Source organism: Lepus europaeus, chromosome 10 (assembly GCF_033115175.1).
Source record: "Lepus europaeus isolate LE1 chromosome 10, mLepTim1.pri, whole genome shotgun sequence".
Lineage (NCBI taxonomy): Eukaryota > Metazoa > Chordata > Mammalia > Lagomorpha > Leporidae > Lepus > Lepus europaeus.
This window is the reverse complement of record NC_084836.1, coordinates 10,941,407-10,956,230: the sequence shown is the minus strand read 5'-3', so window position 1 is coordinate 10,956,230 and position 14,824 is coordinate 10,941,407. Positions and strand designations below refer to the sequence as shown.

The window sequence follows — 14,824 nt, the reverse complement described above, 5'->3', positions numbered from 1 at the left end:
GACAAAATGGTGGCCCTTTAAACTTTGAATTTATGTGTTTTGTACTATTTTATGTTCTCCCAAAAAAATAAGATCTGAGCTCGAAAGTTCATCCTCATAGTTACTTATAATACTACCACCCAGTAAAGTTTCTCAACTAATGCTAGTTTATTTCCTATACATTTGAATAAAGTCCTTTGTAAGGGTTATGAGGGGACCCCTTTCTTCATTGTGTGAGTTTGGAACTGCTATATTGGCTAAGAAGTGTTAATAATTTTATACACGTCATTTTAATTTTATGTTTTCAGCTGTAGACAGCTTTGTGGAATAGGGACCATTAACCTTTGACTATATTGTGTTTGAGAAAACATTGTTAAAATACCTTCCTTGCAAGTTTTATGATGTGGCCAGATGAACTGTGAAAGCTCTCAAGCACATATTCTTTCTAATGCTGTCGATTGATTCTGCAGTTGGGAAAAACTGGACAATGTATAGACTTCCACATGTTATTCTTTCATTGTGTGCTCTAGTAAATGTCAGGCATATAGATAAGCCATTTTAAAAAGACTAATATTAAATTTTGAAGGTATATTTTTAATAAGCATGCCACAGTTTTTCAAATAAGTGCCATCTCGTTCAAAACATTTCCCTTGGAAGCTGTATAGGAATGTTTCCATTCCTCAAAATGATTTTAGAATTCCATTTGGCGTAAAAGAGCCATCACTCAATTCTTTCATTGTCACCAGTCCTTGGAAGGTAGTTGATAGAAACAACGGTCAGAACTAGGCAGAGAAACAAAGTGCACAATAACCTTCTTTAAAACAAGTGCAACTCTGAAGGTAGGTGGCAGGACTGTGTTCCTTGGTGTGGTTTTGTTCAAAAAATCTCACTCAAGGCAAGCAGAAGTTCCCGGGAGTGTTGAAAGTCCCGTGGGTTCCTACCATTGTAACAAAACCGGAGCGGAGATGGGAACTGATCATCACTGCTTACAGATGAGCTTGTGAGGAAAGTGGCACTGACAACATCTCTGGTTAAAAAGCAATAACCTTTTCTGAAGATTAAGTAATAGCTTTATCTTTAAGGACATTTTGTCTCTTTGGCCCATAATGCATTGCTCTGGGAGTCAGGACTTGTGGAAGTCAGGGTTGTAGTCATTGTGGTATTGCAAGTCACTTAGTTGTGGGACTCTTGACAACTCCCTATGTCTCTTAGTTTATTTTTTTTCATCCTCAAAATGAGAAATTTGGGCAGATAATGTCTAATGCCCCCTTCCAGGTAGCAAAACTTAACTTTTTTCCCTCGATCTATGGATAGTTACATATTAGAATGTATGGTAATATAATCTTTTATCAGATAGGTAGATAGATCGTTATATAATCTTTTATCAGATAGATAGTGATATAATCTTTTATCAGCTAGATAGATGCCTTTTATCAGCTAGATAGATCAATTGATCCATCGATCCCCTTTTGGACTGGCTTTTAAGTAGATTTGATTTTGTTTCTCAAAAATCGAACATTGCTTTTGGCATTGTCATAATACAGTGAAAAGCATGGCCTCAAGTAATGTGAACCTGTTTGTGGAGGTGAAAGTAGTCCATCTGACATTGACTGTCTAAGAATTATCTTCAGTTATTCATTTACTTCTCAACTTTAACCAGAAGAATGCAAATAGTAAAGTAATGATAATATACAACTGATAATAAAAATAGAAACAGGGAAATTATAAAACTAGAAATGAAAATTCCAGAAACAAAAGGACATAGATTTGGCTCTTGGGTGTCTGGCTCTAAATTTTTTAAAAAATATTTATTTATTGTTTATTTATTTGAAAGGTAGAGGTACAGAGATGGAAAGGCAGAGAGAGAGATTTTCCATCCATTGGTTCACTCCCCAAATGGCCACAACGGCCAGGACTGGGCCAGGCCGAAACCAAGAGCCAGAAGCTTTATCCGGCTCTCCCATGTGAGTGCAGGGGCCCAAGCACTTGGACCATCTTCTGCTGCTCTCCAGGCACATTAGCAGGGAGCTGGACCAGAAGTGGAGTAGCTGGGACCCCAACCAATACCCACATCGATGCTGGCACTGCAGACAGCAGCTTAACCCATTGCACCACAGCGCCAGTCCTGGGCCCTAAATTTTAAAAGGAAATTAAGTTACTCTAGTTTTCAAAGGTGAACAAAATATACACTTCAGAATATGTGGATTCTCTTAGCACTTAGTTCTTTTTAAATATATATATATTTATATATTTGTTTATCTGTTTGAAAGAGGAAGATCTTTCATCTGGGTCTCCCTCATGATTATGAGGGATTATGACAATGCAGGGGCCCAAACACTTGGGCCATCCTCTGCTGCTTTGCCCAGGCCATTAAGGAGCTGGATCAGAAGTGGAGCAGCCAGGAAATGAACCGGCACCCATAGAGGATGCCAACATCACAGGTGGTGGCTTTACTTGCTACACCACAATGTATTGCTGGCCCTATGAATGAGTGGATAGAAGAGCTCGCTCTCTCTCTCTCTCTCTCTCTCCCTCTCCCTCTCTCCCTCTCCCCCTCCCCCTCCTCCCTCCCTCCCCTCCCTCCCTCCTTCTCTCTCTGTAACTCTGACTTCCAAATAAATAAATAAAAATCTTTTAAAAATGAATAAATTTATAGTGTGGGGTTGCCTATAGAAGAATGAAACGCCATACTGCTTATGAGCCTATAGCTGCTATAACCTGAGAATTTTAAAAATAATTTAGCACATGGCTTTTACTTGATAAAAGTAGTATTCATTTCTGAGCTATAAGTAGCATGGAGGAAAAATTACCCTTTTTAGAAAAGATGGTTGGAACCCTTTCCTGGATGAAAAAAAGTATAGGTGTGCTTTCTGTTTTGTCACCATGGATTGAGGATTACTAATAGTAGCTTGGGTTCTAATCATGTCTTGCCCTGTTCTGTCTCCTCTGTGGCACTAGCCAAAAAAGAAGAACATGTCGGCCTACCAGGTGTTCTGTAAAGAGTATCGTGTAACCATTGTGGCTGACCACCCAGGTATAGGTAAGAACGTTTCTGATCTTCAGTTTTCTACTTTGCGTTCATCTTTCTGAAGCAGTGCAGTTTCAGTCAGCAGGAGATTTCTTCCCACAGTGTTGTAAAACAAATCTCCTTTCTTTGCTCAGTTCTGCAAATCATTTTGGATTTTCCCTTAGCTCACCATTGATGACAGAGATGAGCTGTCCGTACATGCTAAGTGAGAAACTGTGTAACATTCAGTGTTACAGAGCATGGTGCGTTTGTAAATGCACTTCAACATACATTCCCAAGAACCTACAGCTGACTGTTACAGCTGCCCTTGGGTATGCAGGTAGACTGAGATGACTTGTATCATATTATTTGTCTTCGTCTCCCTTTAGAAGTTAGATGAGAAAAACGTTAGACCGAAGACCCTGGACAAGTCACTTAACCTCTACAACTGTCATTTGCCCAGTGTGTGAAACAGCTGCTCTACCCACTGCACAAGGTTGCCATGGGGCACACATACGAATGTGCTTTGTAAAGTGTAAAACCGGGACTTGAATGGCAAGGGGGTGCTCCACATGGCTTCTGAGGGACTGTCACGAGGTGCTTCTTTGATTCTGGTTGCTCAGAAAGTTGGTAAAAACCTAGTGTCCTTTGTCAGATTGTTTATAGCATATTGTCGTTAACCTAAGTTGACAGATTTTATGTTGTGGAATCAAATAAAAAGAAAGATGCTTAAGGAAGAAACCCCTAGAGACCACAGATGGGAGGCTTTGAGCCCACCTCGTGACCACCAAAACATTTCGATTGCAATAGAGAAAAATCAGACAAGAAGTGATGGAGTTGGCTTTTGTTTTCTGAAAGAAGCTTGTGGTGTGTAAATCTGTTCTTCAAGACCCTTTTTCTAATTGTTGCTCCCATAAATCTTCTGTATTGTTGATAGTAGTTAACCCTTTACTGTATCGGGCTTTTTACTCTTTTATGCCAGATTTTGGGGAACTTAGTAAAAAACTGGCTGAGGTGTGGAAGCAACTGCCAGAAAAGGACAAACTGGTAAGTACACTCTACACACAGCTGTGTTTCCATTGTTTTTTGCCTTCCAAAATTTTCAATTTCCCATAGACCATGCAGCCAGACGATGCTAAAAACAGTGAAAAAAATTACAAATCACTGGAAAGTGGTTTAGCAGAGGGCATTAACACCACTGCTGTCTGTCGACTCTCAGCGAGGATTTGGCTGTGGGTAGGCCGTCTTTGCTAACTTTGTCTCATCTTTTTTCCAAAAAAGTGACTTTTGAGCCAAAATGTGCCCTAACTTGGACGATGATTAAAGTGTTAAAAGAGTCTGAACATGGACTCTTCAGCCCTGGCCTGAAAACCAGGGAACGCGTGTGGACGCGCGCACTGGCCAGGTCGTGTGCCCACTGCCCAGAAGATGAGACGGCAGCGGCAGATCTCATAGCCAGGTCCCTCACGGTCACTTCGCAGTTGGGTGGTAGGAGGTGGTGTCAGAGTCGCTGTCTTGCCTTAAGGCACAATTCATCTAGATGAAACAACAGTGTCTCACCCAGAACGTTGATCGGTGGTGTCTGTTTTCCCTGTCATCGCTATCCTGCTACTGGCATTGGGACAGTCTGTTGAGCCAGATGTTGGCTCGATGATTTCACATTTCAGTGATCTGAAAGTCAGAACTGAACTTGGCCATCAGCCCTGAGGAATGTTCCTCGTCCCCTGCTCAGAAGTCAATAGTCACCTGTCTGAGCTGACCCAGGGCCCGCGGCTTAGAGTGAGCATGGACCCTCTCTGCCCCCTCCTCACTGTCCTGCCACGACTGCCTTCCTTTGGCTCCTTTGTCCTCCTTGCCCACTGAGCACTAATGTGGTTACAGATTTGGAAGCAGAAAGCTCAGTATCTACAACACAAGCAGAACAAAGCGGAAGCTACAACTGTGAAGAGAAAAGCGTCCGGCTCCGAAGGGTCCGTGAAAGTGAAAGGTGACGACCACACTGCCCTGCTGCTCTGAGTTCTTTCTGGGAGGCACTGTGCGCTTTGCTTCCTTGGTAGGAAACTGGGAAAGCAGCTGCTCGTAGCAGCAGGCCTTGGTACCCAGGTATTATTACCAGAGTTACAGTCTGCAAAGAAAGATGTTCAGATTGAGAAATGTGAAGCAGGGGTCAGCACACTTTTTGTAAAAGTTCAGAGAGTGAATATTAGAGGCCTTGTTTGCCATTTGCTTTCTTTGTTTTCTCTACAACCATTTAAAAATTTAGAACTATTCTTAGCTAGCAGACCCCACAGAGGTCATGGGCTACATTTACCCCCAGGCTGTTGTTTTGCTAATGCCTGGTATAGTTCATAAAAGGGAAAATCAGAAAGAAAGTCTCTGTGGTGCTCAAGACTGTAGGCAAGTTTCTCAACTTCCCCTCTCTGCTCTCAGCTGCTTCTTCAGGAGTACTGTCACCCCAGAAGAAGTCCCCGCCCACCACCATGCTGCTACCAGCCTCGCCAGCCAAAGCCCCTGAGACCGAGCCCATTGATGTTGCTGCTCACCTGCAGCTCCTGGGCGAGTCCCTCAGCCTCATTGGCCACCGCCTGCAGGAGACAGAGGTGGGTACAGCAGTCAGCGGCATGGCTGCTCGCCTGTGTAATGGGATCCATTCACTCATTTCACACCCTTACATTGAGCAACTACGTTATGCTAAGTATTGCCAGGACCTAGGCTACAGTGGAAAAGACAGCATGGCACTAGAAACATCTCGAGATTTGGGTTTGACTTACGGGCTCTCAGACTTTACACTAATACCATCCTATTGAAACCATGCCACGAAAAGAAAGTAGAATGCCCTGTAGCTAATTTTTTTTAATTTATTTTAAAGGTTTATTTTATTTATTTGAAAGGCGGAGTTACAAAGACAGAGAGATCTTCCATCCGCTGGTTCACTCTCCAGTTGGCCGCCATGGCCGGAGCTGCACCAATCCGAAGCCAGGAGCCAGGAGCTTCTTCCGGGTCTCCCACATGGGTGTAGGAGACCATGCACCTAGGCCATTTTCTACCACTTTCCAAGGTGCATTAGCAAGGAGCTGGATTGGAGTGGAGCAGATGGAACTCAAACTGGCGCGCACATGGGATGCCAGCATCCCAGGAGGCGGCCCTTCCTTTTTTTTTTAAATGTAGTGTCGGGGCCGTACTGTGGCATAGCCGGTAAAGCTGCTGCCTGCAGTGCCAGGCGGCAAACTTTAGTTCTAATAAGACATTTCAGCAAAGAAATCAATCTAAGCTACTGAAGCCATTTTTAAGCTAAGAAATCAGTGTGGGAATATAAAACTAATCACTTGCTTCTCTGTGGAAGTTGAATTACTCACAAAATGCAGTTTAAAAGGCCACAAAAGAGGGACATGTGTCTTAACTACTTTGGCTAGTTTCTGAAAACCCAGCAGGTGTCAGAAGAACTTGTGTGTTTTTTGTATGGGCCCAGATAACTAAATGAATAAAGATAGTTTCAGAATAAAGTATTCGATGATGCTGAGTTATTTTTCATGTTTAATCATTCCTACTTTTCCTAAAAAGTTAAAAGCAAAAATGGTTTATTTTAAACTCTTTCATACTCCAGATTTTCAGAGATATTTCTGTTTGCTTTTGCAGATATGTGTTAGGTGCCTGGGCATTATTCTAAAAACTTGGGGAATAGAAACCTGAGTAGCACAGACAGTATTCTTGTCATGAGAAACAGCATAATAGAAGCAATAGAATATGTACATAACTAACGAACTGGAACAAGCCAGGTTCTGCGAGCAGTTGCTAAGAAAGAGTCGCACACATGTAGTCCAGTAGTCCCTTGTTGGCTCTGGGATTACCTTCCAAGACCTCCAGTGGATCCCAGAAGCCACAGATAGTGTGCAACACCATATACCAGCGCAGGGTAAAGGGATGGTTCATGTTCCAGGCAGGACAGAAAGAGCATCAATTGTTTACTTCTGAAATTTTCCATGTAATACTTTTGGACTGAGGTTGATTGTGGGTACCTGAACCTATAGAAAGGGGAACCATGGGCCAGCGCCGTGGCTCAACAGGCTAATCCTCCGCCTTGCGGCGCCGGCACACCGGGTTCTAGTCCCAGTCGGGGCACCGATCCTGTCCCGGTTGCCCCTCTTCCAGGCCAACTCTCTGCTGTGGCTAGGGAGTGCAGTGGAGGATGGCCCAAGTCCTTGGGTCCTGCACCCCATGGGAGACCAGGAGAAGCACCTGGCTCCTGCCATCGGAACAGCGCGGTGCGCCGGCCGCAGCGCGCTACCACGGCAGCCATTGGAGGGTGAACCAACGGCAAAAGGAAGACCTTTCTCTCTGTCTCTCTCTCTCACTGTCCACTCTGCCTGTCAAAAAAAAAAAAAAAAGAAAGGGGAACCATGGAGAGAGAGAGCTTTGCAGCTTCTCCAGTCTACTTACTGTAACACTCTCACTGAGATAGAATTTGCGTACTGTAAAGTTCCCCCTTGAAAATGCAGGATTGGTGGGTTTTAGTATACTCACAAAGCTGTGGGCCCACCACAACTGTCTCAGTTCTCAAACATTCTCATCACCCCTAAGGAAACCTCTTATGCTTTAGTAGCCATTGCCTGTCACCCTCTAGTCCGTGGCTTCAGTCCTTTGCATAGGGCTTCACAGTACTGCAGTTCCTGTGTACCATTTACTTACAGTTTTCTTTAAATAACTCTGTGCCTTTACAGTGATAGCCCTGATGTCCCATGGGTGATATTCCAACTTTTTTCTAAAGCACATCCTAATAGATATATAACTATCAGAATCATTCATGTTCACCTTAATCCACCTGAAATTACAAGCCACACCTTAAGGAACACTGATCTATTCAGCCGGCTCATTTAATGAAATTAAGTGAGGAAAACATTTGCACAGCTGTCGTGGTGGCTTCTCATCTTGTCACCCTTCCCAAGCGTAGCAGTTGGCATGCTACTGGAGGACACTGAGCTGGGGAGTCAGGAGAGGCCTGGTGAGAGGGAGGTGGCATTCACACCGCACTCTAGAGGAATCCTAGAACTGCGTCCTGGGCAATGTTGGAGAGAGACGTCCCACGCCAAGAAAGCGGCGTGCATCTGGTTCTCAGCCGCACAGTTTCCTGCAGAGAAAGATGACAGGAAGCCCAGGAGCGCTCTAAACTCTCACCCCAGCTTAACCACACCTCGGAACTGTTTCAGACATTGGCAAGGCCTGTGTCCCGTGTCAGAGCACCGGGGTTTGGTGCCCGGCTCCGTTCCTGCTCCAGCTTCCTGCCCCTGTGCACCCTGAGAGCCAGTGGTGATACTCAGGTGGTTGAGTCTCTGCCCCCATGTAAGAGCCTGGATTGAGTTTCTGGCTCCAAGTTTCAGCCTGGCCTGTCCCTGTCTGTTGTGGGCATTTAGGGAGGGAACCAACAGATAGGGTTGCTCACGCTTCCTCTCCCTTCCTCTCTCTTTCTCTATCACCCTGCCTCTCAAGTATCTTATTTTAAAAATGAACCATAGGTTTCATCATTTTAGCAGTAAAACTCAAACATGGAATGCATGCAATAGAAAATGAAGATAAGAACCCAAGTTACAGAGATTCTTCATGGACATTTTGCAGTGTTAATATTTTGCCATTCAAAACCATAAGGATTTTTTGGTTGGGGAGGGATGTAATCAGAGCTGTCCTTTGGTTTTCTCTAAGAACGTCTTCTATTTATATATTTAATTTTTTTTTAAGATGTATTTATTTATTTGAAAGGCAGTTACACAGAGAAAGGACAGGCAGAGAGAGAGAGAGAGGTCTTCCATCCGATGGTTCACTCCCCAGTTGCCACAATGGCTGGAGCTGTGCTGATCCAAAGCCAGGAGCCAGGAGCTTCTTCTGGGTCTCCCATGTGGGTACAGGGGCCCGAGGACTTGGGCCATCTTCTACTGCTTTCCCAGGCCATAGCAGAGAGCTAGGTTGGAAGAGGAGCAGCCAGGACTAGAACTGGCGCCCATAAGGGATGCTGGCACTGCAGGCCAGGACATTAACCCACTGCGCCACAGCACCGGCCCCAAGAATGTCTTCTATTTAAATTGGGCTAAGGCCAGTGCTGTGGCACAGTGGGTTAAGCCCCTGCCTGCGGCGCCTGCATCCCATATGGGTGCTGGTTTGAGTCCTGGGCCCTTGCACCCATGTGGGAGACCCGGCAGAGGCTCCTCTCTTGGCTTCAGACCGGCCCAGCTCCACAGCCATTTGGGGAGTGAACAGCGGATGGAAGACCTTTCTCTCTGTCTCTCCTCTCTGCCTGTGGCTCTACGTCTCATATAAATAAGTAAAATTTTTAGTAAAATAAAATAGATAAATTTGGAGTGGAAAGAGTCTAGAATTGGGGAGAGATTACAACAATAATCTGGTCTAGACCTGACAGATTTTTTTAATTCACAAACGCTTGTTGAAAGCTTACTCCGTTTCACCTGAGTAAATTCAAGTTTCCCCAGGGCCTCCCCTGGTTATAGTATGGAGAACATCATTACCAAGAGGATGCAACGAGGCGTCAGATATGCACCTGCCCTTAAGGAACTTAGGATCTACTGCAGAGCCAGACAGAAAATGTTAGCTGCAGTGGACTACAAGGCAAAAGTAATAGAATAATATTACTAACAGTTACTGGATACTTACAGTGCATTTTATGGATTATTTCATGTAATTTACATGCAGCTCTCTGAGACGGAATTTTTTCCCCCAATTTTACAAAAGTTTACTAAAGACTAGGGGACAGTTCTGTGATGTAGTAGGTAAAGCCTCCACCTGCAGCACCAGCATCCCATATGTGTGCTGGTTCGAGTCCTAGCTGCTCCACTTCTAATCCTGCTCCCTGCTGATAGCCTGGGAAAGCAGTGGAAGACGGCCCAAGTGCTTGGGCCCCTGTGCCCATGTGGGAGACCTGGGAGAGGATCCTGGTTCCTGGTTTCAGATCAGTCCAGCTCCAGCCATTGCAGGCATCTGGGGAGTGAACCAGTGGATGGAAGACCTCTCTCTCTCTCTCTCTCTCTCTCTCTCTCTCTGGCTCTACCTCTCTCTGTAACTCTTTCAAATAAATAAAATAAATCTTAAAAAAAAAAAATAGCTAGAAACTCAGAGAAGTTGTCACTTGCTCTAAAGTTCAGCCCCTGGGTGTTGAAGCAGAGACTTGAATTTGCAGTGTGGCCTCCAGGTCCGTGTTCTTAGCCACGTGCTGTGCTGCCCTCGGAAAATGCAGAGGGAAGACAGTGGGAAGGAGGAGGGGGGGGGAGGAGCCGAGGCTGGGAAGGAGGAGAGGGGCGGAGGAGCGAGGCTGGCCAAGGCTTTGAGACTGGGAAGCCGTGTTAATGTGGAGACGCAGGTTCGGAGGAGCGAGGTTCGGAGGTTCGGAGGAGAAGGTTCTTCCTCTTGCTGGCGTGTGGAGAGTGAAAATATCCTGGAGAAGACACCCAGCAGGCAGCCAGAAATGGGCGTTAGAAATGAAGTTGTTAGTACAGGAGTCACCACGGCCCCATCCAGACACTTTATTATCTCAGTCCTGTCCATGCTGCAGATGCTATTAGTGCTGTTTTACAGGTGCAGCCGAATCAGCAGCTTGCCCAGGTACAAAAACAGTGAGTGACAGCCAGGATCTGGGCCTGGACAGTCTTCTCCAGAGCTCATTCTTTTTTTTTTTTTTTTTTTTTTTTAAGATTTATCTATTTGAAAGTCAGAGTTACAGAGAAGGGAAGCAGAGAGAGAGAGGTCTTCCATCCACTGGCTCACCCCCTAAATGGCCACAACGGCCAGGGCTGGGCCAGGCCAAAGCCAAGAGCCAGGAGCTTCATCCAGGTCTTCCATGTGAGTACAGAGGCCAAAGCACCTGGGCTGTCTTCTGCTGTTTTCCCAGGCACATAAGCAGGGAGCTGGATCAGAAGTAGAGCAGCCGGGACTCGAACCGGTGCCCATACTGGATGCTGGCGTCGCAGGTGGTGGTTTTACCTGCTACGCCACAGTGCCAGCCCCAGATCTCATTCTTTTAAGGACTCTGCTGTGCTGCCTCCTAGGGTGACCCCTTGCAGTGCCTGTAGTTAAAGCAGGTTGTGCAAGAGCTGGGCAGGGGTATGTGCAGTATGCAAATTTCTTTCTCTTATCTCTTTGAATCACAATGTACAGACAATCTGAACTACATAGGAGGTTAAATTTTTTAAAATAATCCCAATTCACTTCTTTTTGGGAGTAAAAACCTCAGCCCAGCAAAATGGTGTCTTCAGCTGTCAAAAGCCACATAGTGGGAAAGTCCCTGTGTGTTTGTACTAAATGTGAATGTGAGGACTGGCGCTGTGGTGTAGCAGGTGAGGCTGCTGCCTGCAGTGCTGGCATCCCATGTCGGCACTGGGTTAGGTCCCGGCTGCTCTGCTTCCGATCCAGCTCTCTGCTGTGGCCTGGGGAAGCTGTGGAAGATGGCCCAAGTGCTTGGGCTCCTGTACCCATGTGGGAGACCTGGAGGAGGCTCCTGGCTTTGTATCAGCCCAGCTCCAGCCGTTGGCGGCCATTTGGGAGGTGAACCAGCGGATGGAAGACCTCAATCTCTCTGCTGCCTCTGCCTCTCTGTAACTCTGCCTTCCAAATTTAAAAAAAAAAAAAAATCTGGATGCGAAGGGTTGTGGAATTCTCAGAGCCGTCACACGTGAGCTCTGCCTGTCTCCGGTGTTCGTCACAGGTGAACGTTTGCACGTGGGACCTTGCAGCAGCCCCCTTCAATAGGAGTAGCACAGGCATTTTTCACTGTTGTGTTAAGGAAGGAGCAGTTAGTGGGAAGCAAGATAGGTTAGACATATACAAAGGAGCGTATCGTCTAAGTTTTCTTTTTAAACAATTTAGAGAGTAGTCCAAGTGGAGACCCTCCGTTTGTGCTGGAACTTTCCAGATTATAAGTGCGCGGGATTTACAGAACCAGGTGAGGCAGTCGGCCAGAACGTGAGAGCGCCTCAGATCGAGTCACAGTCTGCTCTCCTTCCAGGGCATGGTGGCTGTGTCTGGCAGCTTGTCAGTGCTTCTGGATTCCATCATCTGCGCACTGGGCCCCTTGGCATGTCTGACCACACAACTGCCTGAATTGAATGGCTGTCCCAAACAGGTCTTGGTGAGTTTTCCCTGTTTTCCTTGGATTTTAAGGGCCAGACTTTCTTGGCACAGGGCTTCCTTCATCTGTCAGCCCCTGGGACACGTGTTGATCCTGTTTTATTAAATGCATGCTGTTTCCCAAAGCAGTGCTTTGGAGAGAAGCATTCTAGCCCTGGGGTCCTATAACTCCTGCATCTCCTGTTTGCTCTTCTACACAGAGACAATGCAGGGATTTTCTGCTGCTTGTTACTGGGATTAATGGGAGAAGTCAGCAGAAAAGCTCCTAGCATAACAGACAACAGGATGCCATCTTCATTCTCATCTGTTTTCTCTAACTCCACCTCTTCCTTCTCATCTCCTTCCCCTGAACAAAGTACCGTGTCTCAGGAAACCAAGACCAATTGAACCGTTTTTCCTTGTTTTGCAGTCAAACACACTAGACAACATTGCTTACATCATGCCTGGACTGTGACAGCAAAGCATCCTGGGACAGAAACCTTGTCCTATCCCCTTGCTGGTTTGTGTATATATAACTGTTCCAGACCCCTCCGCTGGCCTCTGGGTGTAGGTTTTAAATTTTTATATATCTATACACACATATATATATAATGTACAATATATACATAAGACTGTAACTATGTTGCTTTTAATAATTTGATGAAATGACAAAGGTTTAGCCAAGAGGAAACTTTGGCTTGAATGTGGGCTTGGGATTCTTTTTTTCTCCTATGGTGGACAAATCTGCCTTAAAAATCAGTGTAACCTGGGGGCTGGGGGCTTGTCTGGGTGCCAAGTGCATCTCTATACGGACAGCTAAAATTTTCTTTCCAAGCTCAGCTACACCTCCAGACTCATCACTGACCATTTGCCTTACCTGTCTTACAGTTAGAAACGTGATAGAAAAGATTATGGGAGGAGGCCAATTGACTAAAGTACAAAACCTTTCAACCTGAGGTGACCTAGGTGGAAGGTGACAAAACCATTCCCATTGTAGTTATTAAGATGGCTTGGGTGAACTGAGTAGGGGTTCATTCCAGTTCCTACAATACAGGCGTCCATGTCTCCAATCTTATTGTAATCTTATTGTAATCATTGGTACCATTGGTGGCCTCAGTAGAGGCCGCAGAGTGAATTTGAGCCCTGGCAGCAAAAACTACCTTAGAAAGGACAAAGCTGCTGGTGCCACCAGTTGAGCCTGCACGTGCTCTGAGCTGACCCAGAGTGTCTGGTGTGCACAGCTAAGAGCTGGTGTCTCATTGGCAGCAGTAGGTTGGCCACAAAGTCCTTGCAAGGTCTGCTCTGCCCAGCAGTTGTGGAAGGTAAACCTGCCCGGCGTGATTCCTGGGCCCCTCTTACTCGTCCCGCTCGTGGGCAGGTGCAGTCTGTTCTGCATTCCACATGGAAGTGAACTGCAAAAAAGTGTGCTCACGTGGGTTTATTTATATGTGTGTGTGAATGTGTATTTTAATTATGTGTATTTAACTCTTTAAAATCTCTCAGACCTTAATTTATCCTGTAAATTTCTGTGTTGTATATATAATTTAATAACAAAGCCTCCACCAGCAACAGCATGTGGAAGACACAAATTTATCTTTTCTCCCTTTCTTCCTCCCCCGATCTGTTCCAAAACTCCCAAGTCGTCTGTATTTTAAGGTATTGTACCTCAAAAAGGAGTCATTATGTTGGGATTCTGATTCTTTATGAAGAACTTCATGGCCTCCAATTATGTCAGGAAAGTGGAAGAAAAAGGCCTGTGACCGTTCCCAGCTGCCCTGCCCTCCCGAGACCAGGCTGGGCTTCCTAGTGGCTGAGAGAGAGCTGACCACTGCAGGGTTGACGCTGCCTCTGAGACCGAGTGGGGAGGTCACCGTGCTTCCCTCCGGCCCGGGTGGAGTTCCACAGCATCCAGGTGAATCCGGGGTGCGGTGCAGCCGGCCTGCCTCCTCCTCCCCAGGCGAATCCGGGGTGCGGTGCAGCCGGCCTGCCTCCTCCTCCCCACAGTGGTATCACCGGGCTGTGCTTCTTGAAAGAATTGTGGCTGCTGAATTGCTCTCTCGCCCATAGCGCATTGGGGTTTAGTGAGGGGAGCAGGAAGAGAGGGATGTTCAAGAACCAAAATCAGGGACAGAAGTCAGCTGGATCGCATCTGTCAGGGCCGTAATACTCGGGTCAGGTTCCTGTTTGACACAAGGTGATGGGGCAGGGAGTGGGGGCTGGAACAAACCGGTCCTGCCGCTGTCATATGTGTGCGTTGATGAAATCCTGGGGAGGACCTGCTTTTTGTTGTTTGTTTTCCTTTGAAACCCAGCCCTATTGTATTTGTATTTAAAATTTGTACACATTTGTATAATAATCTGTACCTTGTGGTATTTGGTACTATTAGAGGAAAATCTTTGGATTCAGACCTTCTTGCAGTTTTTATATCATTGTTTTATTTTGTTTTTTAAATAAATTCTAGTGGTTTGATCCAAATCCCATTATGGTTGTATAAAGAAATAAGATTTTGTACTTATATTATTAAAAACCACATTTTTAATATTTGTAGTCCAGTCTCGACTATCTTTTCCCTAATCATGCTAATCATGTTTGCTACAAAGTTATAAAACCAGTTTTCACATTTCATGCTAAATAAACAAACCTAGAGCAGAGGTCAAGTTCCCAATCTCAGCCATTTTCCTAACACCTAACTCTGTTTTCTATTAGTTTTTTTTAAAAATATATATTTGTTTATTT

At 45.5% G+C, this 14,824-nt stretch overlaps 1 protein-coding gene across 6 annotated transcripts in view; it reads left to right on the top strand.

Annotated features, from left to right (window-relative positions):
- Nucleotides 1-14,591, top strand: part of HMGXB4 (HMG-box containing 4) — a 39,148-nt gene extending 24,557 nt beyond the window's left edge. For all 6 annotated transcript variants that reach the window (XM_062202935.1, XM_062202936.1, XM_062202940.1 and 3 more), the window contains 6 exons: nt 2,938-3,019; nt 3,969-4,033; nt 4,868-4,973; nt 5,417-5,586; nt 11,988-12,110; nt 12,519-14,591. In XM_062202935.1, the coding sequence (XP_062058919.1) occupies nt 2,938-3,019; nt 3,969-4,033; nt 4,868-4,973; nt 5,417-5,586; nt 11,988-12,110; nt 12,519-12,563 (591 nt within the window). In that variant the 3' untranslated portion in view covers nt 12,564-14,591. The remainder of the gene's footprint in view (nt 1-2,937; nt 3,020-3,968; nt 4,034-4,867; nt 4,974-5,416; nt 5,587-11,987; nt 12,111-12,518) is intronic.
- The last annotated feature ends 233 nt before the right edge of the window (nt 14,592-14,824 follow it).